The following is a 24,674-nucleotide window of genomic DNA, read 5'->3' on the forward strand; positions in this document are numbered from 1 at the left end:
AGTGAAGGACCTTGGACTCTGATCTCCGAAGGTGCCTGATTAAGGATATCCTCCTTGAAATGACCGGAATCGGTGCGGCGAGCCAGAAAGTGTGGCTTCTGTTCTAATCATGGATTGAGCTCTAGAGAAGTAACTGAAATCTAGCACAATTAATGATAGTGGAGCGAACAGATTGGCAATCGTTCTCTTCGGATCCTAGCATTCCCGCCGTGGAAAAGTCCGCAACGTACGAGTTCTCACTTATTGATACTCCTGTCGGCATTGAAGTGAGGGTTTGGCAAGCTCCTCTTTCATCGACGGATACGTGAACCCAGATCCTACCCCCGAGGCGCAGTTCACCCACGAAGAAATAGAGGCCCTCCCACACATTTTCAGTTCGGTAGCTTCGGAGTCCTACTGGTTGGTTCTTAGAAATTAGGACTCTCTGGGGAACTGGGAGTGTCTCCTGCGCGCTCGTGAAAATCAGAATAGGAACGCGCTTCCCGCGATCGGGCTGCACAGCTAGGTAGCTCTCGAAGAAGACTCGTGACTGAAACTCGTGTCGCTCACAAACCGCCAGACTTTGCTCAGATTACACTGATGAATGAATCGATATCCTCTCCATTTTTGATCGGGAGAAGGCCTTCGTACTGGCAAAAAGCTTTCCGAGAGCTCAATTGGCATATTCCCGAGCGCGAAAATGGCTGTTCCGGACGGGAAATATTATGCTCCAGTCAAATCCGTTTTGCTGCTTGCACGCATCGAATTGAGCTTCGAACTTCAGAATTTCCGTATCACAGAGCTCCACCTGGGGGAGTTTCCCTCAAGCATAACCTCTTTTATTTTTTCTGACAACAATACACAAGTCCGAGCGAGATTCCGTAGAGGAATACGTAGTTCCGTTGGGCAGCCGGGAAACGACGCCCACGGGGGAGGATCACGGATGTTTCGATCGGGGACGAGCCAGTCCGACCCTCTCTCAAGAGTTAGTTCAGTTTCCTCCAGTTTGTTCGATGAGCCCACTGCGGCGAAGTTTCAGACGAGCGTCACCGGGAAGACGAAACACGCACTGAGGCCGGCATCTCCGAAAACTTTCATCTCCACCGTGGTCTTGGACTGTAATAAGAGAGGCTCATTTAGGCTTCCGAAAGTTTTGCGAGCTCATGAACTGATCGAGGGGGAGCAACCCCGACTCCGGAATCTTATGAAAATCATGCTCTTGTGAGAGGAATCTATCGAGGGTTAAAGAATTAAGAGGAGCCTCTCAACTCACAATCGGGATCCTGGCGATTCTCAAGGACAATGCTCCGGTGTAGGTCGCGCCCTGCGGAAGATGGAACTCAGTCACGTGTCGAAGAAAAATGCGTCAAGATTGCAAACCAGGAGGATTGATGATGTCCTCTATTTCTCTAGTAAAAACCGCCTCCTTTGCATAATGACTCGTGATCCACTCGAAGCACTAACCTCTGAAACGGGACAGGCGACAACCTTGCACATATCACCATCGATCCCAGGGATAGGGAGCCTGATCCCGAAAGGTCCCGTAGCTGTGCCACTCAGGTTGACAGTCTCGCTGAACTGCGCAATGATAAATAACACCGCTTAGTACCTCAGACTCCCATTCATAGCGAAATCGCATGCCTCGAATACTTGATTCATTCGGGGGATACCCTCCTCCCACCCTGAGCGACAAAAGGCCGCGCGAGGCCTTTATAGTCCACTGGGCCTGTATCTCCGATCGGTTTACAGTGGTCAGCTATTGAGGGATATCGCAACATAAATGTATTTACCTTGTCCGCGACGTAAGTAAATGCGAAGTGGACAAAAGTGCCCTTCCTTAACTCACAGGGGTCAGTTGAGCACGGGGTAATGACAAATTTGATGAGAGTTCCATTTCCGGAATCATCTGAGAATTAATAAGGGTTAGGATTGAGTGGCGGAAAATATGTGATCGGTTGTCGAAACCCCGGAGATTCCTCGTTTAGCTGCACCGGAGGCGCTGATTGAGCCTGCTCACCGGATATCCGGGAGCCGCTTATCAATTTTCGAGAGAGCGACCGATCGCGTCGCATTCATGCTAGCGAACAGAGAGATACCTCGCGGCGGACTTTCCGCAGGGATTATGCCCCCAAGTTGACCTGAATGTAGAATCTTACCGCAAGGTGTGACGTCGACCACTCGCTGAGCTGAGGCGGCGAGAGCCAGGACGCTGAGTAGGATTATTCTCGACATCGGGTAGCTCACAATCTGGAACCGAATCTTCTTAGTATGGCGAGAAAAAAATATTTTCATGGTTTCCCAATCTTATGCAGAACATAGTGCGATTCTAACTCAAGATCAAACCGTCGCGAGAGCCTTAGATCAACAGCACCGATTCGTTTCTCAGCAAAACTCGGGGACGGATCAAAACCCCCGCGAGTTTTCTCCCCAGGAGATCGTTCCGGGGCCGGGTCCTCCCGGAAGTTTTCCGGTTTTCATTCGGTTCTCAGAGATTCCATGTGCTACGATGATTGTCTATGGAGCTGAAATCTCACCTGGTCTGGGCTCATGCGGAAGCTGCAGCCGCATCGAGACCCGTCCTCCAAATTCCGAAGAGTCATGCTAGGAATTTCTCACTTGTTCCGCACTCCCGTTCAGAATTCGCATTGGAGTTTTTTGTTCCCTCCCGTTCCTCCCTTATGTCGTGAGCTTCTTTAGCGAGTGTCAGTCAGAAATATCTCCGTCTCCACGGAATATTCTCTGGATTAGCATCCCTCCCGACAAAATCGTACACGGTCAGGTTATCTGAGGTCTCTCAGAATGGTCCGTATTGACGAATTGGAGCGAGCTTATCGCGAAGATTCGAGCCCATGAACCTTTGGAACCAACTCACGCCGTTCGCGCTTTTCCGTCGTTTATACCCTCCAACGAAAAGGGGTCGGCCAACTCTGGTTTCGGCAGGTTCGACCGCCTATGGCTCCGAAGGCACAAAGGTCCTAAGGTCGGGGTATTCCGAGTCCCGCGCTCCGTCGCAAGGTTGACGACTATGAATTTTCGTTCACATGCCTGTGAGAATCTCTTTAACCACTCGTCTGGTACTAGAAATCGCACCGGCGAGAGAGCGGACTCTCTCCAACGCCCATTAGGAATTTCGTAGCTCTTGAAATTCCGGGGTGAACGCTCGGCAGTCGGAATGAGATGGGGCTCCGTGAGGAGTCTTCGTCGGCAGGGGGGGGGGTGTGCGCTGAACTCGGCTCGCATTCGGAAACATCTAAAAAATTCTCAGGAGCTCTCCGGAGCTTACCCGTCGCGATCTAATCAAGACATGGAGGTACCGACAATCGGTCGAGCTTGTGCCATCCCCTCTCCTCATTACACGTAACTGTGTGGGATCGATCTCATCAGGAACTTCGGAAACTTGAACGTTCTTTTTTCGCGATGAATTCTCTCAAAGATCTGGGTCGACACTGTCGTGGCGATCCCAATTCCACGATTTAATTTCGCATCTTCAGGCGAAAAATGTATATATGTACCTGTACATATACAAGCACAGTGCATGCGCTCACACCTTCCGTCCGCCGAGTAGACGTGATTTTTGATTGGATTGAGCGACTTCGTTTCGCCTTTGCTCGATGACAAGACAGCTACAAGAGACCGACAAAGCCTCAACGCCAGCCCCCTGAGAGCCGTACGATCGGAGGTCTCGGGTCAAACATCTCGAGAATGCGTGCTGCTCCTTATCGTTTCGGATGCTATATGCCGGGAGACTTCGTGAGCCAGTCTAGAAGTGATCTCCACGACTAGGGCGACCTCGAGCGACTCACGGGACTTTATGCGTCACGAGAAAAGCGTGGAAGTCCCGGGAAATACCGAAAACTTTTCTCGCCAATGGCTGTTTGAGAAACAGTCTCATGGAACGTCATCTGGCGAAGAGGAAGAGCCGCCCCCTGAGAAAACTGACATATTCCTCTGACCTGCTTCCATTGAGGACTTCGATTCCATGGATTCAAATCACGAAACCAGATCCACGTCGCACCCTCACGCCCATGAGGAGACGAGATGGAGCAAAAGTGGGAGCCGGATCATCACCATTCTTGGAATGGCGTCGGGGAGTAAGCACACCGCCGGCTGTTTCTGACGCAAGGGGAGAATTGAGACTGGTTGTGCATAGCCTCATCCTTTCCGTCCCATTCCTCGGCAGCGAGGACGTCTATCTATTCGGAATAGATGTCGGTATCTAAAGTCCAGGAACTAAGATTGGTCGCTTTCAGAAATTCATGAATTTCGGGAGCGATCAAGCTTGCGAGAGACGGCGCGTCGACCGTCGCGTCGCTGCAGGACCGGAGCTGAGCGCCTGTTTCTCGCCGAGTGCGTTCCCTTGTCCGATCCCGGACCCCAGGCTGTACGACTTATGGATTCCTCTCCAAGAAGGAGGCATGCCCGAGCGAAGAAAAACCAGTCACGAGTCGACGCGCGTACCGATATCAAGTATTCCTCGATGAGGATTCCTCCAGGAAGACAGACATAGAGCATTAACAGCAATAATTTTATTCCTAGAAAGCTTCTCCTTTACTCTCCCTGATGGTGCTCTCAGATGAGCTTCACGGGAAACTTGAAGCAAGCGCTCAAACCGGAAGCTCCGAGAACCTTCATTTCTACAGTCGTTTTCGTCTGAAAGAGCAAGGTGTCATTCGCGAGTCACGGGTTTATAAAAATTGCGCCCAATGCTACTCGATGAGAGAGATCTCATGCCGGATAAGAAGCTTGAATTTTGAGGGGGAACCCCTCACTCACCAGGGGAACTCTGCCGATCCTCATGTCGAAGGAGCCCTCATAAACCTTGTCCTGTGAGGGGATGAGCGATACGTGGGTTTCTTGGGACTTTCTCATTATGGGCCAAGTTCACGGCTTCGAGCTTCTGTGAGCGATACTAACCTTTTGGACAGGGCAATCGACGACCTTGCAGAAATCGTTTTGGAGACCTGGGATGGGGATTTTGATCCCGAAGGGTCCCGAGGCGGTTCCTTGCAGCCGGACGAATTCGCTATCCTTTAGGGCGAAGAAGACATCGATTATTTTAGCACTCTAGGTTCCTGATCCTGACCGATATAGATATGTTGGAGACTTCGAAATTCATGGTCATCAGTCATGATGGACTCGGCAGATGTGCTGCTTTACTTGGTCACAGGTGTATTTGAATCCGAAGGATGCAACTGCGCCCTTTTTCAGCTGACAGGGCTCGGTGGTACACGGAGTCACGGTTACCGACTGGATCACGCCCTTCCCGGCTTCATCTGGAAAGCGAGCTCGTAAGCCGGAGCGAGAACAGATATCCTCGTCTCAATTCTCGAGAGGGTAGGCCGAAGAGTTGATAAGGATATCGATCCCAAACGGAACTGAATGATCACCGCAAGCCTCGGTTTTGATTTGCCTCTGGGCGGTCACGGCCAATAGTAAGGCGCTTGCCAGGGCAATTCTGAGCAGCATGATGGCGTCTGTTCTGAAACTCTCCCGTCGTTTGGCTCAGCGAGAAGTGGGACAGGAAGTGTATTTGCTTCCCTTTATGAGCGTGTGCCTCCCTTTCGAAGGGATTAGGCGGATAAGCAAGTTATTCCCGAATGCTCAGCGTCTACGACGACAAAGCGATTTTCTCCCAAAACACGAGGGTAAGGGAGCTGAGCAAATCAGGTATTTGGTTTGGTCCCCATTATCTCAAGACAACGCCGACGTAACGCAGGCATGGTCCGATCGAGGACATCTCTCCCCTCCCGACAGCAACTCAATGCGGAATCAGCCTGCGAGACGTTGTCATCCGGATTCCCCCGAGAAGGCACGCATGGCTGAACATTCATCAATGGAAACCATTTTGGGACCGAGGTATGAAATATGAAAATGGAAACCAGAATAAATATCCAGGCGGCTGAGGAGAGCACTGTCCCTCGGAGACGTTAGGACTCTATGAGGAGTGAAGATTCCACTCTCCTCGCCGGCCCGGAGTCGGTGAGTGCGTCATCTATTACTATACGAGGAGCCTGTCATCTAAATCTAAAAGATGCGCCGACGCCGGACAACTTCTTGGGGAGGAGTGGAGTTTTCCAGAAAGAAAGTGAACCTGATCGTGTAGGGCTCACATGCGTAAGAGGTTTTTCTGTCTGGTCGACTAGGCAAGATACTATATCTTCACGCGAGGCGAGGTCCCTCTACACGTTGCTTTTCTAATTTTTCGTCGAGGCCTTGGATCCGATTTTCCCGCCTCATTCAGGAAATTCTTACAGACTGGACTTCGCATATCTCTCCCGACCAGGTCGCCAGCCGCACGCCCAACCCAATCGTATGGCTGTCGTAGGCAGAAGATGAACCTAGGTGGATTTCGGTCAGCGACACCAATTATGAGTTCAGTAACCCTCATCGGAAATTGTTGCGACAAGTAGGCACCCATGTTATGTCTATCCAGGGACGTCCTCCACTAGGCCCCGTCCAGGTACATGTTGTCATTATAGTTCGAGAACGCTTCCTCGAGGGATTACTCTCGCGTGTGCTCGCAAACTCGAATCGGGAGAATCATCGATGCAGGTCTCGAATCTATGTAGATGCGGAGGAACCGGCGCCTATCCATACGGGCGCGGGTTTTTTGGACATCCCGAGATATGGTTGTCGAGCGAGACAGGGATTACATGCAAAGTACTTAGGTCCGGTGATCGCTGCGTCGCGTCGGGTCGCCTGACATGCCCCTACCTGGTACTGCCGAGCTCAAGATTCCCGGCACAGCCGAATAATCTCGGAGGCCGCGGCTCGACTGTCACGGGCATGATAAGCTCCGTCCGGCTTCTAAGTCGCCGCCGCACCGGGTGTAATCCAAATCGTGGACGATGGACATTCTGCTCATTGTCCACGCTAAGCTCTTCTTATCCAGCTCAAAGAGGCATATCGCCGCGTATTAGGAGTTCAAGGCGCCAGCGCTGCTTCCGATTTCATATCCGAATGCCGAATGCCTCAGGTGCACGGCACGACCGGAAAGTCCACAAACTCCACGCCGATTCCCCACCTCTATCAAACCGGGAAAACCCTATTGCCGTCTCATATTTTGGAGGTTCATAGACCCTGAATGAGTGTTCACTGGGGAAAGAAAACAGCAGCGAATTAAGGTCGCTCTCTGGTTGTGAATCACAAAGTGCGAAGGGATCACCTGACGTGATTCACGTTTCGACGAGGCTACATCAAAAAGTCATATTATCATCGGACGCCCTACATGTTCTACCGGCTCGCCAGCGCAAGAATAGGATGAGGGAAAAAAACTCAAAACCTTGTCTAGGAAAATGGATGGAACCCGGAAAGTATGTGGGAGCCTCGGGGCTCCACCGGCATCCGAACCTGGAACCCCGCGGAATCGTCGATGAAGCCCAAGGGTTCCATGGAACCCCGGTTGGGAACCACCGAGGATGATGACTTCAGGGGTGGGAATCAGAGGCCCGACATCTCGGATACTATTCCATATTCTCCCTTGAGTAGGCTTCAGGTCGCCACGATTATAATTAATAATAACACGATTCCATACTCCGTCATTTCTTAGAGTGCGCTTCGATTCACTCTGCGCCGAAAGTGTCGATCCCCCTCCATTCGACCCTTCGAAACCCATCTTTTTATCCGACCACTTCATAGCATCTCTATGTAGCGCTAATTTCTCCGAAAAAGTCATGTCGCATTCTTGGCCCCTTCGAAACTTTATCTGTCCGCTTTCAAGAAGACTTTCACCTACCTTCCTACAAGCGAGCAATAAGTTGGCTGTGCGAGTGTCGATGCGAATCCCGAATAACCTCTCGCGACGGCATCCTTCACCGAGTCTTTGCGCGAATTTCGGAGAAAAGAGAGCTGTGGGAAGTTCCTCGAACAATGATCCCAGATCTAGACTCGAACCCGGGAAACTAGTTTTTCGATCGTCTGCTCCCCAAGGTCGAGGTGATCAAGGCGAGCGGAATTCCACTGCGACATTGTAATAAAACGGAGAAGTTCGGAGCGCTGCCGAAACAAGCGCTTGAGCCACTCGATTCTCCGGGTCTAGGGCGCGCTCATCCAAATAGATGCCCTCGGCGTCTTATGCTTTCCTCGCGGATTCGGCCCGAGAATTCCTCGAAGAGTCATGAGATATGACTCATGAGTGATTTGCGATGTTCTCGAGGCCCTGCATGCAGTGAATCATCTCTCGACCATAGGTACGGAGACACTGGAACATGACTGACCGCCGAGATCTGAGGAGCAGGATTCTCCAAGAATCGATCGCGATAATTTGCGATTCTTGCCTCTAAGGAAGGGACGAGAGTCGAGAGGACTGCTCTATCTAGGGTAGGGGAGCGGTTTCAGGAGATTAGAACTCCAGTCCCGCGTCTCGGCGGACAATCTCATCGTACATTTCCAGAGGAGGCCGAGACTCGATTATCAAGGAATCAAAATATGCTAGCAAACGTGTCTCGTGTTATTACTGAATGTGTCTCCGCCGAGGAATCGACCGAACGCAGAAAATTTGCGGGCAAGGAGGGAGGACACCAACGAGTGCAGTCTTTTCGTCCTGAAGATGAGCTTAGAAGTCATGGGCCTATGCGCCGGGGCTATAGCCCTTATTGTGTATAAGTTGCATCCCGACAAACGAGACGCCGTGAAAGAAGGCTCCCGAGGCTTCGTATATCTAGCGATAGGGGTTTGTGTAGTTGGCTCAGTTTTCGCATGTTTAAGCTTGTGTTCGCTGAGATGCGGAAAAGTGTCCAGGAGATACATCCGAAGCGGCTCGCGGTCAGGGAGAACCCTGGAAGATATAGAAGCAGAGATGTGAGTTCCGACGACTAATTCAACGAATTCAATGCTTCGAATGACGTGCATCTTGTCAAGTCGTTCATTTTATCCCACCAATTCCGAGTTGGAGCCTTTGGGATCGATTAGCTCATAACTTATTTGATCCCGGATAAAATGAGAATTGGGCTCGTCTCTGAGAACTCCAAAGGCAAGACCGATCTCGAGGAGAAGTACTACCGTATATCTCCAATCAAAAGGCATCCTTCAAATACAAGTCACTGTCGGAGATTTTATGATAGAAGACACCCCCAAATAGAAGACACTGCCAAATACTAGGCATATCCTAAATACAAGAAAGTGGCTAACATTACCTCGGTAGAGAGTAATTTTCGAGAAGAAGATGCCGAAAAAAAGGGATCACCCTTGCCTCCATAAAAAGATTCTTTCATCCTTCCCCCGCGGGCTGAATCGCATTCGAGGGGTGTCTTCTATTAGGGGGTGTCTTCTATTAGGGGGTGCCTTCTATTAGGGGGTGTCTTCTATTATAGTATTTCTAACTAGTCACATGTATCCGGGGGGTGCCTTTAATTCGGAGATATACGGTATCAAACCGAATACTGCATCGAGAGCATTGCGGGCGATCCCGCGATAGTTCGGCGCGAAGGAATCCTTCACCGTCACATCCCAAATCATTCGCTTGCTGTGGGACCAAGCTTCCACCATCAGGCCGTCCGGGCGAAGTGCATCATTCACCGAGAGATTCCGAGGCTCTTCGGTGTTGGGGACCCCAGCCTGCCGGAGCGCTCGCACCAACAGGTCATGATGGCCGCGCAAGGCAACCTGAGGTCAGCTTACAGCAGCTCAGCGTTTGGCGGTCGATTCTCGATCGACGCGACGGTCGATTCTCGATCCACAAACGCGGGCGCACTCCTCCGAGCCGAGTCGAAGCCACACTCCCGAGTTACGTTCCGAGAGCATCGTTCCGAGATTTTCGTTGGCCCGGGATCGAAGTCACCAGCCGGACTCTCGTAGAGCTGCGTTAGCGAGGCGGATAGAATCCTCCTCGGAGCCTGCGAGCCTGAGGCGAAGTTCGGTCATGATAGACTTACTCGCCATTCCAGTCCCCGTGCCCTGACGGGCCCGTTCATCAACAGAGGGCGCCGAGCCGTAGATGGCCACGGAGTCCTTGATTATTGTTCCTTTTGCAGGTGAAGGGCTGTCGCACGAGCGCCCAAGATGCAATGAATGGGTACATAAGCAATAACCATCGGGAAGTTGAGCTCGAACGGGTTCACAAATACACCTCATCAGACTGATGATAATTATCTGAGATGGAAATATCCTCCGTCGACAGTTGAATGGATGCTACACAGCTCTGCCTACTGACACACGGTAATCTCTCGTCTTCCGGCAGATGCAACACACTCCGCAGGTCCCAGTTGAACGGTTGACGTGCGCACCAGAATTCGAACTTTGCGGTCTCCGGACCGAAGTCGGCATTACCGGAAACATCCTTATATATTCACCTTTGAACGGTGAGGCTTGTTCCTCTTTGGATATCTGGAAGAGTACGCTTTCCCCGTCCGATAGAGGAATGCGAAAGAACCTTCGAGACGGAGACGGATTGAAGACATTATACCGACTGACCGCCAAAACTTCGCGGCTCCGCCGCCCACCAAAACTTCTTCGGGAAGCTCGCCGAGAACTCAGAATTCGCAATCGATTCCGGAGTATTTCACCGAAGAGTTTCTCGCCGCGGCCGAAGCTCGGAGGAAGTCAGCGCTAGGCTTCCTTCCTCGGAGGGACGTTTCCTCAGAGTCGCCTAATAGTGAGGTCGCACAATATGAGTCTCTCGCGTATCTTAAGGCGCCGGTGTTCCAGACTGGCATGATGCCGTCGAGGCAAACAGCGCCTCACAAGAGACGAGGGTCGTCCAGGTCTGGAGCCAAGTTTCCCCCGGAGGAGCCTCGCGCCTCGTGCAAATTTCTCAGTGCTGGACGCTGCCGCTTCGGGCCATCGTGCACCTTCCTGCACTGAGTCTGATGAGCAACATGTAGTGGGTGACGGAGGCAGCAAGGGAACACGCTCTCCCCATCGAATTTTCGCCACCGCGATGCGAAGCGCCTGTCTCCTTCACCAATGCTGAGACTGGCGGTAGGGATCTCATGGTTGTGCCATTGTTCATCATCCATTATCTCATCTTCCTTCAAGCTGACTTCGAGCAAGGAGGACCAAGCTTTCATTCAACGGAGGAATTGCTTCTCTCCCTTGTTCTCAGCGGGAATATTATTACACATTATGTTATTATGAGTTGAGCGCTTACAAGTTCTGACATTTGTCGGAGCAGGCAGCAACGCTAAAAACGTATTCGATCAGAGTCTTCGCTCTGGTTCCGAGCTCATTCCACAGTCGTATCAAGCGATCGTTCGATATTCTGTATTCGCTTGACGATTTCGAGAGATAAAGGGCAGCACACATCAAAATGAAGCCCTGGCAACGAGGAAAAACGAAATCCTCGATATTCTTAATTGAATTGATGAAGCTCTCCTACAATCCTTCCCTTGGGAATAGGTCTTGAAGAAATCGGTCCGGAACTCGTGGCAAGGTGTTAGAAGGTTCGCATACCTTGAGAAAAGCGAATCGAATCATACGGCGCCACGATCGCGAGCTCGAACAGGAAAGCTTTGGCTTCGAAGCGTGCGCCGAGAAGCCGAATTGAATGAATGATTGCCATGATCCGATAGAGATTATAACTAATTGATTTACAATACATCTCGGGAAATTGAGGAGCGATCCGTATTGTTCTTAGATATGCAACGCAGCCAATTGCTTTCGTCGAGGCGTCCGAGAAGGTGAATAGTTGATGCGAAATGACTGCTCCCTGACGCTGAGATGACTTGAGCTCGCAGAATTTTAGTGCTCGCTGTAGTGCGAAGCTGACTGACGAATTTTGCGTAATTTTCAGTGAGCTTTCCCGTTAGCGCTGAATCCCAACCTTTTTTGCCGTCCATAGCTCTTGTAGTATGCTGCGAGCCGTAACATGAGTGGGCGCCAGTATACCCAAAGGGTCGAATATTTGCGCAAGGCCCCTCAGGAGCCGGCGTTTTGTTGGAGTACCGTTCTCAAGCGTTGTCATAGCTTTCGATGTTTGCGCTGTTAGAGCGTCCGTCATCTGATCCCAGCCGACTCCCAAAAACTTCGCATTTTGCTGACCTGTGGTAATCGTCGGATTCGGCACTAGTGACACCGCGTTGATGTACTCTGCCAGCTCGGCCGAGTTCGTGCTCCATTTCGCGAGCGGCAGTCATGCTTCGTGGAGTATTCGTATCAGCAGATCTACACGATGTTTGGCCGATTCCAAATCTTTTGCACCAGCCCCGAAGTCGTCGATGTAGTAGGTCTGGGTAATTTCTTCGATGAATTCGGCTTCTTCCGGGCAGCGAGTTTTTGCCTCTTCCAAATGTGTCTTTAGAGTTAGCATGAATGTATACGGGGAATTAACGACTCCGGAATCCATTCGGCATCCCCAGAACTCGCGGATCGGGGCGGCTGGGTTGTTGCTGACTCCGAGTGGCCAAAAAAATCCAGGCAAGTAGTGTCGTAGACACTACTCATCGCGTGAAAACGTTCAAGAACTTCTCTGTTGGCATCAAATGCCTATCGCGGCAAGGAGAGCGTATAAAAATATTTATCGATCCGCTTCGAGATTCTTTTCGATGCTCTTTCGGAATCATTCTGAGAAATCATTCTGAGAAAGGCTTGGTTCGTTTCGATCAACCGTTGGACGAAATCACGATCCTCGATCATTTCACACTTTCTGTGGGTCTCAAACACCGGTACATATTTTGTATGCTATCCCTGACCCGGAGGCGCAGTATTTTCATGGCCATGTACAAGACATGTTGCGTTGAGACTCCGCGTCTATCTCTCCTCCGAATTTCGAACATACACATAGTATATGCTGTTGATCGTACTCTCGCGCCATCACTGGGCGCGATTCTGCGATCGACCCCGTAATGAATTGCAGGGAAGGACAATTCCTCTGCGTAGGTGTCACACAGAAGCCTTTTTGGCGCTCTATGCTGACCAGGAGCAATGTCTAAACGGTGATCCTCATTCCTGATCATTGTGCGCTGTAGCGCGTTTCGCATCGCCGAATCCGACTCCGTACTCGAATCAATAATCTCTATGCCGTCATCGGAGGCGTCCACAGCCTCCTCACTAGGAAGAGAATTCGTTGTTCCTTCGAAATCGATGGTTATGCCGTAATGTGTTTGTATAAGAGCTGATCTACAAGAAATTCGAGCCAAGCTTTGACAACAGTATTTCTTCACGAATCCACTCAGATACGAAGACTTGTGTATGATGTTTTTCTTACGATTTACCTTGAAGGCAAAGTCATCACCGAGAGACCGTGGCAGGAATTGTACCATGGTTTCAAGGTCGACGGGTACGTTGATAACTTGACCGACGATACCATAACAGCCATCGCGGCGCAGGCGTCGAATCTGCATGTAAGGGATGCGCGGGGGGACAAGACGTTCGGTTAAGGGATCTAATTTTGGTAAATGTGTCGGCTTCGGCGGATACCTGAACCATTACTCTTGCTCATTGGTGGGATCTTACATGTTTTACAAACGTTGAAACAATTGTTACACAGTTTGGAAACGCTAGTGTCCTCATCGGTGAAAGTATCACTAAGGAAATTCGCCATCCTGTAACTTACCGATTTCAGATCCCCCATGAACCAGAGTCGATCACATACATCACTCGCATGTCCGAACTCATTTTCAAGAAACATCTTGAAACGGTCGCTGGCACGTCTCCAGGCGCTCGCGTAACCCGCACCCCTGTGTGTTCTATCAACTACGTCGGAGCTCGTAAGAAGCCCTTCGGGGGCGCGCTCGCTTTGGGTGGAGAGCCCCGGTCGAATAGTCTACGGGAATCTCAGCAACATCGCGGTTTTCTACGGCACCTCGAAGACGAGCTCGTCGTGCCCGCGATCGTTCTGTAGATGTTCTCGGCCGTTTCGCGGTACGGTCTGGATCGGTCCCCCTCTTGAGAGCTTCCCGCTCCCGCGCCTGGACGCTGCAGGTCTTTGGTCTCATGATCAAATCGATGACCTCAAAAGTTAGATATCCAAGGAACCTCGAGATGACACTTCGTTGTAGTCAATAATCTCGACTGAGCTTTCGGTTCCTTCGACGATCCTTCTTCGAGTTCGATTTTTCACCTCGTCGGACGACTTCGCTCAATTAGCGTGAACGCCCTCGGTAGATGACATTCTGAGCAACCACTATACGGCTCGTTGACACGAAATATCTCATCGTTCGTCTTAAAATAGTCTATTCATGCTTGAATCTTGAACTTTTCGAGGGTATGCAGGAATCGGCGTCGGAAACCCCTTAGCTAATTGTGAGCGCCTGTGGAAAGTCGATCTGAAAGATCTCCCGTAAATTCCCAATCTTTCCTTAGTCGGCCGGTGCAGCGGCGCCGCGTATCAACGGGGTTCTAGCGCCGCAAAAAGCCAGGAGATTTCGTCGCATGGAGGACGAAGTTTATTCGTCTGGCTACCCAAGCGATTTTAAAGACGTTTTCACGTCAAAAACGGAGTACGGTGCGGTCGGGTCTTGCTACTCCGATTTGCTGGAATGCTGCTTGGATATCAGCTGTGAAAACTATCGGGTATTGCCTGAGTTTCAGTAGCACCTTCCCGATGTCTGACAATAAATTTTCTCCGGCATGGATTACGTCGTTGAGTCCTGCTTTGCGAACGCGTCCTTTACGACTCTTGTTTTCACGTCCAGAGATGAATAAGCATTGCCCTTGAATACTGCTTGAACAGGCAGATAGTGAACGAGTTGTTCCTTCAATTTCGGTGCTGCTAGCTCTGCGTGTCCGTTCTCGACGTATTCGTAGATCGCAGTGTCGACCGCCCGTAATTTTTCGGGGTTTCTTTTCAGTTTAGCCAAGAACGAGTGCAAGCGTGAGATTGCTAGTGACCGGTTGTCGCCCAGTTCGCGGATGTTATCCTTGAAGGGTAATCGCACCTTGTATCTGCCTTCCTCGTTTCGGGTCGTAGTTGTTCTGTGGTATTCCCGGAGCGCTTGGAAAAGTCCATCTTGCTCTTCCGCCCCTTCTTCCTCTGAGCTTTGGAGACCGATGTCGATATCGATACCGATGTCCCAGATTCGATATCTGTCCACCGGCGGTCGAGAGGACCAGATCGACCTGGGATTTCGGGATCGCTCCCAGCCTTTTCACGAATCCTCCTCTGGTACATTTGCAGAGGAGGCCGAGACTCAATTACACTTGTATAAAAGGATCATTTATATAAGCGTGGATCATATTATTTCTCCTATTGCGGCAATCCTTGCATTCATGTTTCTCGCCTGATTGATGGGTGTCCAGCCTGGGAATGCTGGCCCAAGGCCTCGCTCTTTCATACGACATGGAAGAGAGGTTCCCGACCTAGACTATATTCATATTCTCCCGCTGGACTCCTGAAGACGACATTGCAGTCCTTCGCATGAATCCGGGACAATCGGCGTAGGGCGGGATTTTTTGTTGTCGACGCTCGGAGAAACGTCAAACAACGACGGCCCTCTGGCCGGAATCGTGGTGCTCTGGAGATCATGATTCCTCTCTACACAGAAGAACCGGACGGTGTCGACAGGTCGATTCCAGACTCCGAACGATTCCCCCATGGCGCCACCTCCTCATCAAATCGGAGGGCGTCAGCATATACACGGACTTCGCCGACGAGGAGCTCGAGCGGTCCGATCCTACGGGTGAGGAAAGCTTTGGTGATCGCGGTCCACACCGCTAGAGGGCATCTACTCGGAATTGCCGAGTTCTCGAGGTCCGTGCATAGGGGGTCTAGTGCCAAAGAGGAATGCCTACATGGGAATTCTGCGCCGTAGTATAGAAACCGTAACACCTTTCGACGCACGTCGCCGCCGTTGACTTCTACAGACTGGTATTTCGCTTAAAGTCCGACCGCAAGCATCGTCTCTCTTCTAGACACTGTGCTCTTGGCAAGGATATAGTGTCTATACTAGCGTCTATACTATAGACACTATACTCTGTGCTCAATCATGTTAAATCAAATGTCATAGCGAGCAGCAGAACATCGCCTCACAGCGAAAGGCCCGGTCTCGAGGAGTCCTTGTTAAAGCGGGACCCCTGCAACTCAGAGCTCATTTTCGTGCCAAGGAAGCTCATTCGGCTCCAACTAGTCGAGGGTCACTATATCCTTCCCGGGGTCGAAGATGCTCATTACCGGAGCCGGGTGGCTCTCCGCGTCGCTCAAGTGCAATTTCGACAGATGCTCTCAATGACGAAGGACGTATCATCGTTCGAAATAACTTCCGCCGAACTCAAAAGGATCATTGACTATCGAATGTTGTACTGAGCTCTCCTGGAAAGCCCCGTTGTCTACGTTCTCCTCCCAGCATGGTATTTCTAGACCAAGGCTGCACTTATCCGGGAGTGTTGAGCATGTGAATAAGTTCTTCGGGGAGATTTCAGGGCGTTATCTTCGGAAGCTTCCCAGGAGGCTTTCCGTCACAACGTTCGTCGGAGAAGTTTATCAGTGATAAACCTGTTGCCAGCGTCAGAGAAGCATTTCCAGCTCGGAGCGGAGGCGCGCGAAAAATCTGTAAACTCCTTCAGTGCGCAGGTAGGCTCATGCTCAAATGCTTTTAGCTAGGATGGCTGTAGGGTGTTGGCAGGCGGATATTTTCCCTGAAGGTTTAGTTCCTTGCGACCCTACCTGCCAAGCTTCTTGATGCCGCCATCGGGAATCAGGGTCGTTTTTCTTCATTCTTCGTGGAAATCCGAATGGAACAGTGACGATTCAATCCAACACGGAGACGTTCTCTGTTAGCAGGTATTCCTCACAATGCCATGGTCAGCTTTCTCCCACCTTGCCAGCCGTCTGTCCTAGCTTCGAGGTCGAGAGTGTAGCTGCACGAAGGAACCTCCCGGAATCATGAGGGCTGACCGTACCATTGATCGAAAAGCCCGATACCACCATTGTTCGATTGGAAGTGGATGTACGAATGAAAGGGTAACACCGAGGAATCTGGCGAATTAATTGATCACAGGAACTTTGCAGGCAGTCCGCTCCCTGAAGAGCGCCTCCCTCTGTCTCCTTCCTTGAGTCTCGCAATGTCGTAGAACGAGACGGAAGAAAGAACCCCCGACGAAGCGATTTATCCGATGCACAGAGTCGATTCCTGCTATCTCGCGCAGATGCGTCGCATCCCAGAAGCTCTGGAAGTACGGCTCCCGTAAACTGTCCGTGGCGCGCCCGGAAGATGATATCGATAACCTCCCGGAGCCGTACGCGGAATCGGGTTCAGGGGCGCGCACAGGATTTTATGGGAGGACGCCACTCGAGTTTTGGGGGGGGCGGAACGATGACGCGCCTCTCCGTGATCCATGCTTTAGAATTTCGGGGGCTGGGGCCCTCCCCCCGAGCGCCTCTGGTCAGGTTCGAGGGAAACGAGGCAACTTCCGAGTCGGGTCGCGAGGGACCATCTATCAGCAAGAAACTGCCAAAGCTTCCCAAGGAAAATGTTGCAGAGTATCGCTGGGACTGAAGAATCGGAGAGAGAATGTCGCAGGAAACGCGAACATTCGGGGTCCGATCGGAACTCTGCCCCCCTTCCGACCATTCTCCAATCGGTATCGAGCACTTTAATCCGATTGGGCATCGTTGCCGCGTGTGTGATTGATTGGGCTGCGTGCATTCGATGCACGCAAGGAGGACCAGAGTAGCGAAATGTCAGATTGTATATTTCAAGGACAGGATTGAGGGGATTGACTCGCATCGAGCTCCGCAAACTCGCGGGAACGAGCCTAAGAAATGCCGGCTGATGACCGGAGCTGCACGACGTAGGTTCGTATCAACTCTTAGGAATGATTTGGTATGATGGGCCTTTCGGGTCCAAGTCTGTTCGGGGAACCCCCTCAGAATCCGACGAGATCCCTACGAGCCTGGAGAATAGATAGCAAACAAGCATAGAATATTGAAGAATACTCCCGCGCAGTCATTCTCGCTCTATTGGGGAACGGCCGATGAGCTGAGGATTGAACCCGATTATATCATCATCGGTCATCAGAGCGGGCCGGTCTTGCAGATTCGCCGCGCAACAACGAGGGCACGAGGATTTTGTCCCGTGTCGCAGGGTGCGTGCACGAGTTGTGCGGGTGATCTCACCGTTCGGAAACGGAGCATGACATGGGCATTCCTCTGTAGGGCGATTTTCGCGACCGCCACGTCGAAGGCAAGTTTCATTCCAGGCATATATGTATGTCGAAGCAGAACTTTTGCAAAACATTGTACCGCACAAGGAGACACCCGAAATTGGGACTCTTCTCCTGGTTCTTTTAAAAAAGCTTCGGTCGAATCGTGGAACTCACAGCGTTCCCATCTCGTCGCTAGTCCCACCAGTCTGACTTCTCATGACTGGACTGCGATCTGATCGCATTGATGATATTATAATATTGTAATAATACATTATTCGACATTCAAGACATATATGAATCGATACATTATTCGGGCGCAACCGCACGTGGAGCCGCCCTCGTCAGATTCGGAAGATGCTATGCTGAGGCCCTCGCTCGGAAACTCCGGCCTCCCACGAATTCACTGATCATCGCAGGGCTCAAATCCGTGGATATTCTGGTGTTCGATCGAGATCTCTAGCACAGGGCCCCATGCGACGCCTATTCACTCCAAACGATATACTTTTTTATTCATCCCCAAGTCCGCACTATCGCTTCCCCGAGGGATGCGTCAAGTCTGTTCTCGCTCAATGATCACAGAGCGCCGCGAACAAGCCCTGCCGACGACCAATGTTTTCCCCTGCAGTCATTCGATACCATGATTAGCGCCACGATACAAATCCTCGGGAATTCAGGTCCACGGTCACGGAATCTGATTAAGCTCTCGTCGTGATCGATCCGAGAGGGCAAGGGGTGATGGGGGCTGTGACGAAGTTGGAAGACACGGAAAATGAATGTGGAACCGTCGGGATTTTCAAACTCACTAACGAGAAGGCGCCAGCCGACGGCTACCGCGAGATGGAGCCCTCTCTGGGCCCGCGCAATTCCAAATGTTTATTTATACTCTCCTATTATCTATCCAGACTCTTCTCGCTAAAACCGGATACCTATCCGTGATAGGGGTCTATGTCGATGAAGCAAGCTAGACGATAGGCTCCAGGGTGCTTCGGTCGACGACGTGGATAAACATTAGTCCATGTGGGAATTACTCCTCACAATTCCGATTCCGCGACAGCTATTCCCGTTGAAGTCTCGGGGGAACAGCTGCGGCTAGAAATTCATTCCGATTCAGGTCTCCCACCGACCTTCATATCAAGGGGAAGCTCACGCGTTGACCATTGGCGGTATTTGCCCAAGGGGATTAAAACAGAGGAAACGACGGGAAACAGCGGAGTTCAATTCATTTTTCATTCAAATCGAAATTCCGATTCGCGCGAATAAGCCAGGACAAGGGGAGGAACTCTCGGGAAATTCTCCTCGAGACTCGCCCGATTCGGACCCGAGAACGAGCGAAAAGTCGCGTAGGTTGTCTGAGACTGGGCCCGCGCTTTCGTATCGGTTCTTCCTCGGGGCGGTGGGAACCGAGTCCTAGAATTAAGATGAAAAATTCCTTTGAGCTCGGAAGGCGGTAAGAGTGGAGTTTCCAGTCTCCAGCCCCGTTCCCGGAACTCGAAGACCTCATCATCCGTTTCGCAGGCCGGAGTTTGCGAAGCTGGATGACACCAAATAGTCTTCGTGGATAATTATACCGGGACCAATCTCTTAGCCTGCCTCGGCGTCGACAGCGAAAGAGTACATAACGAAGGTAATATATTCACTTCGAGAGAGGCCGTGAGTTTGCACTGTCTCGTCTTTCCGACTAAACATCTCCCTTACTCATCGAGCGGCACGCCACTGCTTGTTGACTGAGTGAGTGAATAGGTGACCGAAGCGACAGAGGCCCACTTATGACTGGAATACGCACCCGGACTATCTCGTCGAAGATTTCAACTGTCCCTGATCAGGAGCTAGACGAAAGGGGCCAAGCTGTGGGGCAGGGTCGAGAAAATCCACCATGGCGCCTAAAATCAGCCTCGATTCCGTATCTACGTCCAGGCTTCGGAATGACTCGGAGTCCGGGAATAAAAGTGATTGACGATAAGTATGTCATGTGTGATAAGGTCGCAGAGCGAGGGGGCACGATGAACAATTCCCGTCTGAAGGGGTCGATATTTCCATTGGACGGACTCCCAATGCCGACGTGCCCTCTCCCCCACCCCCTCTAGGAAGGAAAGGGCAACTCCCATGCAAGGATCCGCGGTCATCGAGGATTAGCTGAATTGCGGGCAGCGAATCTCCCCTCCCCTCAGCTATTATCGTCGGGCGAGAAGACTTCGGTTCCCAGTATTTCTCGAAATCGCTCTCTTGAGATCCGCTCTGTCGCGCTTCGCAGTACTCATCACGCGTTCGACGTAAGGCCTGCGCTACCGTATCATTCTTCTCGCCGGCGCGTGGTGCACAGCCGTATCCGAATGAGAGCATTCCGCGAAACAGATACCACTCTTTTTCTCTAATCTGCTGAGGTTCATTGAGTAAAATTGGTTCTGTGAGACTCAAATCTTCCATCGTTTGCTTTGTATCATCATAATTCACGAGCTATCTGCACTAAGGGGTGGGTCTGCTGGCAGATATATTCCAGCAACTCATGATTCTCGAATCGACACAATACATGCCTAACAACTAGGTTGCCCCCGATCGCGAGATGCCACGGAGTCCTCCACCGCAATCGCCATGCGGCGCGAGCATATCACAGCGCGTCTGGAAGTCGCATTCTCCTGACGGCTTCGGCTGCGAAAACAAAGCATGCTAAAAGATCACGAGAATTGACCAAAATAGGACCCCTACCACAGAGATGAGGAACCGCTTGCTGCGCCGTCGAGACCGCTAATCTCGGTTGAGACTGCTCGAACCATTCATAGATCCGATGTGAAATCAGTAGGGCTGTGCGTTCTTTGCCATGCCGTATTTTCGATGGTTTCAGGATTTCCATGCATGCTGCAACTTTCAAGCTGTCGCATTTCATTTTCTCGTGCTCATTGCCAACCTCACCAATGAAGTGGATGGGAATGACGCCCTTTCTATGGTGCGTGTCATTTTCATGCGTATTCTTCTGAATAGCTCGCATTGTTCCGTGCATGGAACGCGCAGCCTTAGTAATAGTCAATAATAATCATCATCGTCAGGATTCCGGCGGACTCCGTGTGTTCGTCGAAGCTACAGTCGGGTGGTCGCGTTTTTGAGAGATCGTTGAGGAAGAATTTCTCAGACTGGTGAGCATAGGGCGTGATGGCGTCCCCAAGGGTAACAACAACAACTACAGCTCGTCGGCTCCAAGGAGCTTCTGGCGATGAAGGTTGGCAATACTGCAGTAATTGCTCGTCGGACGATGCTCTGAAGATTTTGTTGTTTTTGTCACCGTTGCGGTGAACACCGCTGTGGCTCTGACAATGCTCATTGTTAGCTAGTGGGACTCACAGACTGTTTGCGATCTATCCACGGCGTCAACCGCGCTCGCAGAACGTTTCTACACACGAGAGATCTGCACTCCAATACGGGATGAGGGAAATGATCGGATGCCATCTCGTACTCGGCTAACGCACTCATTCATGATGGATTGGGCAGGGGTTGAAAATCCGACTGTTCCGCACTCCGGGAGCCTTGAGGATTGAGGGACTTCCGCGGTCACAGCCGTCTGGTAAATCTTCAAAAAGATTGCGGAGAATTCGAATTCCTTAATCGGACGCGACGCGATTGACGAATCTGGCCACAAGGACGAGGATGAAGATTATTCGGGTCTCTATTAGAGATCACTAGGCATTGATTGGGAGATTTCTTCGAAGGTTCGGCAGATGTCGCTCCATTATCCGAAAGAGCCCCGACGGTCTCCTAGAATCGCCTTCATACGCAGTCCAAGTTTCTGCAGATTCGTTGGGGGATATTATCTTGACTGCGCGTGGGAGTCAAATGAGAAAAATCGATGAATTAGAGGTGGAATTTTATTCGTGTCGGCCCCCGTCATCGAGCCTCGCTTCCATGAGACCCCGATCTCCGAGAACGTAGCAGACGCCGGGCGGTTTTTCAGAAGTCGTATCAATTGACAGCTGCTCTGCAGATAATCACATAGCTCCCGCTTGAGGGGTGAAGAACTTCGGGGACCAATGTAAGTTTATACAAACAAAACATTTATTACAAAGGTTTTGAGAGCATACAGATCCGATATCTGACCTGCGCAGACAACTAAGTGGAGCGGACAGATATCGTTCTGACAGAAGACTGTTCATGCCGATTTTGAATGGGAAGGCCGGATCCTGAGCGAAGCTATGAGAGTTGATGGATTATATTGGTTTCTCTCTAAATCATCATCGTTATCACTGATCGCTTTGAAACTAGTCAACAAAGAGAGGAAAGGAGCCTCCATACTTGAAAAGTACATGAACCGTGATTCTGAGGTAAAAGAAGGAAGAGTACTATGGGGAGATCGAATGATATTTGGATTGCTACCGTTTGATTGAAGGACAGGCTGATGCGGTCATCTACCACTTTCTCCTTCGCTGGCCTGTCACCCTTTCTGATGTAATTGAAAGGGTCTGTGTGTCTGATTGTGTGTTTTCTCCTTATCTCGTTCCGTGACTTAGACCATGACCTTGATTCCACAGATCTGGGAAATGTTGTAGTCCATGCAGGCTTGGTAGAGCTGGACCTGGTTGATGAAATCGGTGTGCTTCTCAGTAGCCTCCTTCTGGCACTCGTCGTGCTTCACGAGCACTTGAGATTCGATTTCCGAGTCGAGTTTCTTGTTCTTGATCTCGTTCCTCGCGCGGTCGAACTTGTAGACACCTTTGTCGTCGAACCATCCTTCGGCTTTCAGAGCGCAGGTGGTGACTGATTCACGGTGCTTGTCGATCTCCGCCTGGCTGGCCTTCTCGGGATCGGGCAGAGGAAGCTGCTGCAAACACTTGTCAACAACGGCCGCCTTGCTGGTCTGTAATGAGGAAATGGTTTGTTTCTAAACGATCCGCTCGCGCAGTTAACCACGCTCTAACCAAGAGCCGTCTCGAGATGACCAGTCGACCTCACGGCGCAAGAAGAGGATCTCTGCCGGCCTAAGGTACTCACACGTTCGCCCTCGGAAGGTTTGAGCTGGTTGCATTTTCCCCACTCGATGATCTGGAAAAATAGGCATTTGTATAAACGACGATGTAGACGAGGAACATAGAACACAAGTCAACAACCCTTATTGTTGAAAATGATCGCTATGATTATGTCTAGATCAGTTTTCATGTCGGCAAAATTCATGGTTTATTCCGGAAGAAGAGTGAGCGAGCACGCGAGACAGCCACGAGACGCCAAGGCCATTTCGGGAATATTTCTATAATCAAGCGCTATCACTCACAAGCTACCGATGGTCTCATTATTCGGAAAGGGCTCAATATAGTGAGAGAAACGAAAGCCGAGTGATACTGACAGCCGTCCAACTCTCGGCGATAGGGTAAAAGAACCGTGGGGGCAGCATCCATTGACAGACACCCGTGCAGCGTCGGCGTCCCGAGAATTCGATAGCCACCACAAAAAATGACGACCTCGCTACAAAGTGCCGCGAAGCTTTCCCCGGGAGCTCGTCGGAATCGCACTCAGCAGAGTAGATCAGATCCCCAGTTTGTTTGAGCGATTCCGTGGGAGATATGTTCGTATGCATGCATTTATGTCGATCTATAGCGGCAAGATCAACTTACAGGATTTTTGGGGGCGCCACCAGATGCGCCCTGTTGAGCCTGGGGGGCGGCCAAGGCGAGGCCCACGAAAGCAGCAAGGACGAAGACCTTCATGCCGAGTGATTCTGTGTTCTGATAGTTGAATTGTTGTCTGGTACTCCAATGCACACAAGCTGCACAACTGCGGACCGACTGGCCTGACGCGCGTTTATATCGCGCCCGACGGAAAGCAAGCCGGGAAAGGGCGCTCATGTGGTTTTATCTGACGTCATATTCTTCACGAGAGGCTTTCGCACCTCGGTCGGCGCACATCACGCACAGTCGGCGGATCCTGTGCCGAAGATCATTGAGTCTCGTGGCACCTGGCACGTGCCTTCAGATACCTGTCTTCCTCAGCAGGAAACTTAATCGAAAAGAAATCGGTAATACGTTCTCGATGTTTTTCTGCCCCGAGGACAAGGTTTCTTGCTGCGATGGAGAGTAGATCGATGAAGCCTCGGGGGATCTCCTCAATATCTCTTACGAAGAATATTTGACAACACCTTCATGTATTTTCAGTCATCGAGGACACTAAGTCCTCATCATTTGATGAGTCCTCAATGTTCAGGCATTTACTCACTCATGCTCCCCACTAGTTGAGTGCATTGAGGGTTCGCTGCTTCGTATTTTCCGGCAGATATATGAGCGCCTAGCCAGAAACTGACACCTCCCTGGAGATTCTGGGTTTCCGGCAGCTCAGGCGACCTCATACGCCCTACGAACTAACGGGCTATTGGACTATCCACGCATAACCCCGTGAATTTCGCTGCCTATGTCGTTGAACTGTGAATGGGAGAATGATGGGAGGGACTGGCGGACAAAACGGCTATCCACGATTCAACAAGTGAACGACGGGACACTGACTGTGACGAACGCCGCAGGAACCGGGTCTATCGGATTCCCTCCGGCTGACAATGAGACACATCGACATTTAGGCAGGCGAACTTCCATAGGGACTCGGGAGGCTCGACTAGGAGTATTCGAATTTCCCTGCAATGAACTTACCACACCATTCGTGGTATCGCGGGGAACACCGCGAATCGTTAAAAAAAAACTCGCAATGGAAAG

The 24,674-nt window shown here is 51.0% G+C and overlaps 3 protein-coding genes across 3 annotated transcripts; all 3 read right to left on the reverse strand.

The window, feature by feature from the left end:
* Positions 1-1,014: 1,014 nt before the first annotated feature.
* On the reverse strand, positions 1,015-2,211 carry LOC100900920 (mite group 2 allergen Tyr p 2-like). Its single transcript, XM_003741525.1, has 5 exons — positions 2,136-2,211; positions 1,770-1,885; positions 1,444-1,557; positions 1,253-1,303; positions 1,015-1,095 (listed from the first exon to the last, which is right to left on the reverse strand). Exons 1-5 carry the CDS (start codon positions 2,209-2,211, stop codon positions 1,015-1,017), a joined length of 438 nt encoding a protein of 145 aa, XP_003741573.1.
* Positions 2,212-4,486: 2,275 nt separating this feature from the next.
* LOC100907311 (mite group 2 allergen Pso o 2) lies at positions 4,487-5,505 on the reverse strand. Its single transcript, XM_003741488.2, has 5 exons — positions 5,367-5,505; positions 5,137-5,252; positions 4,894-5,007; positions 4,753-4,803; positions 4,487-4,629 (listed from the first exon to the last, which is right to left on the reverse strand). Exons 1-5 carry the CDS (start codon positions 5,443-5,445, stop codon positions 4,549-4,551), a joined length of 441 nt encoding a protein of 146 aa, XP_003741536.1. The 5' UTR covers positions 5,446-5,505; the 3' UTR covers positions 4,487-4,548.
* Positions 5,506-22,016: 16,511 nt separating this feature from the next.
* Positions 22,017-23,753, reverse strand: LOC100907454 (uncharacterized). The gene is made up of 3 exons (XM_003741489.2): positions 23,589-23,753; positions 22,972-23,022; positions 22,017-22,837 (listed from the first exon to the last, which is right to left on the reverse strand). The coding sequence occupies exons 1-3, from the start codon at positions 23,679-23,681 to the stop codon at positions 22,487-22,489; spliced, it is 495 nt and encodes a 164-aa protein (XP_003741537.1). The 5' UTR covers positions 23,682-23,753; the 3' UTR covers positions 22,017-22,486.
* Between the last annotated feature and the right edge of the window lie 921 nt (positions 23,754-24,674).

The sequence above is a fragment of the Galendromus occidentalis genome, unplaced genomic scaffold, assembly GCF_000255335.2.
Source record: "Galendromus occidentalis unplaced genomic scaffold, Mocc_1.1 scf7180000077183, whole genome shotgun sequence".
In the NCBI taxonomy this organism is placed as follows: domain Eukaryota; kingdom Metazoa; phylum Arthropoda; class Arachnida; order Mesostigmata; family Phytoseiidae; genus Galendromus; species Galendromus occidentalis.

Excerpts from the sequence above, each read along its gene's own strand:
- LOC100900920 (XM_003741525.1), bottom strand. The coding sequence starts at position 2,211 with ATGTCGAGAATAATCCTACTCAGCGTCCTGGCTCTCGCCGCCTCAGCT. Across the intron at positions 1,886-2,135 it reads GGTCGACGTCACACCTTGCG|ATGATTCCGGAAATGGAACT; the intron begins GTAAGATTCTAC and ends ATTAATTCTCAG. Across the intron at positions 1,096-1,252 it reads GAATCGCCAGGATCCCGATT|TCCAAGACCACGGTGGAGAT; the intron begins GTGAGTTGAGAG and ends CTCTTATTACAG.
- LOC100907311 (XM_003741488.2), bottom strand. The coding sequence starts at position 5,445 with ATGCTGCTCAGAATTGCCCTGGCAAGCGCCTTACTATTGGCCGTGACC. Across the intron at positions 5,008-5,136 it reads TCAAATACACCTGTGACCAA|GATAGCGAATTCGTCCGGCT; the intron begins GTAAAGCAGCAC and ends TTCGCCCTAAAG. Across the intron at positions 4,630-4,752 it reads GGATCGGCAGAGTTCCCCTG|ACGAAAACGACTGTAGAAAT; the intron begins GTGAGTGAGGGG and ends TTGCTCTTTCAG.
- LOC100907454 (XM_003741489.2), bottom strand. The coding sequence starts at position 23,681 with ATGAAGGTCTTCGTCCTTGCTGCTTTCGTGGGCCTCGCCTTGGCCGCC. Across the intron at positions 23,023-23,588 it reads GTGGCGCCCCCAAAAATCCT|ATCATCGAGTGGGGAAAATG; the intron begins GTAAGTTGATCT and ends CTATTTTTCCAG. Across the intron at positions 22,838-22,971 it reads AACCTTCCGAGGGCGAACGT|ACCAGCAAGGCGGCCGTTGT; the intron begins GTGAGTACCTTA and ends TCCTCATTACAG.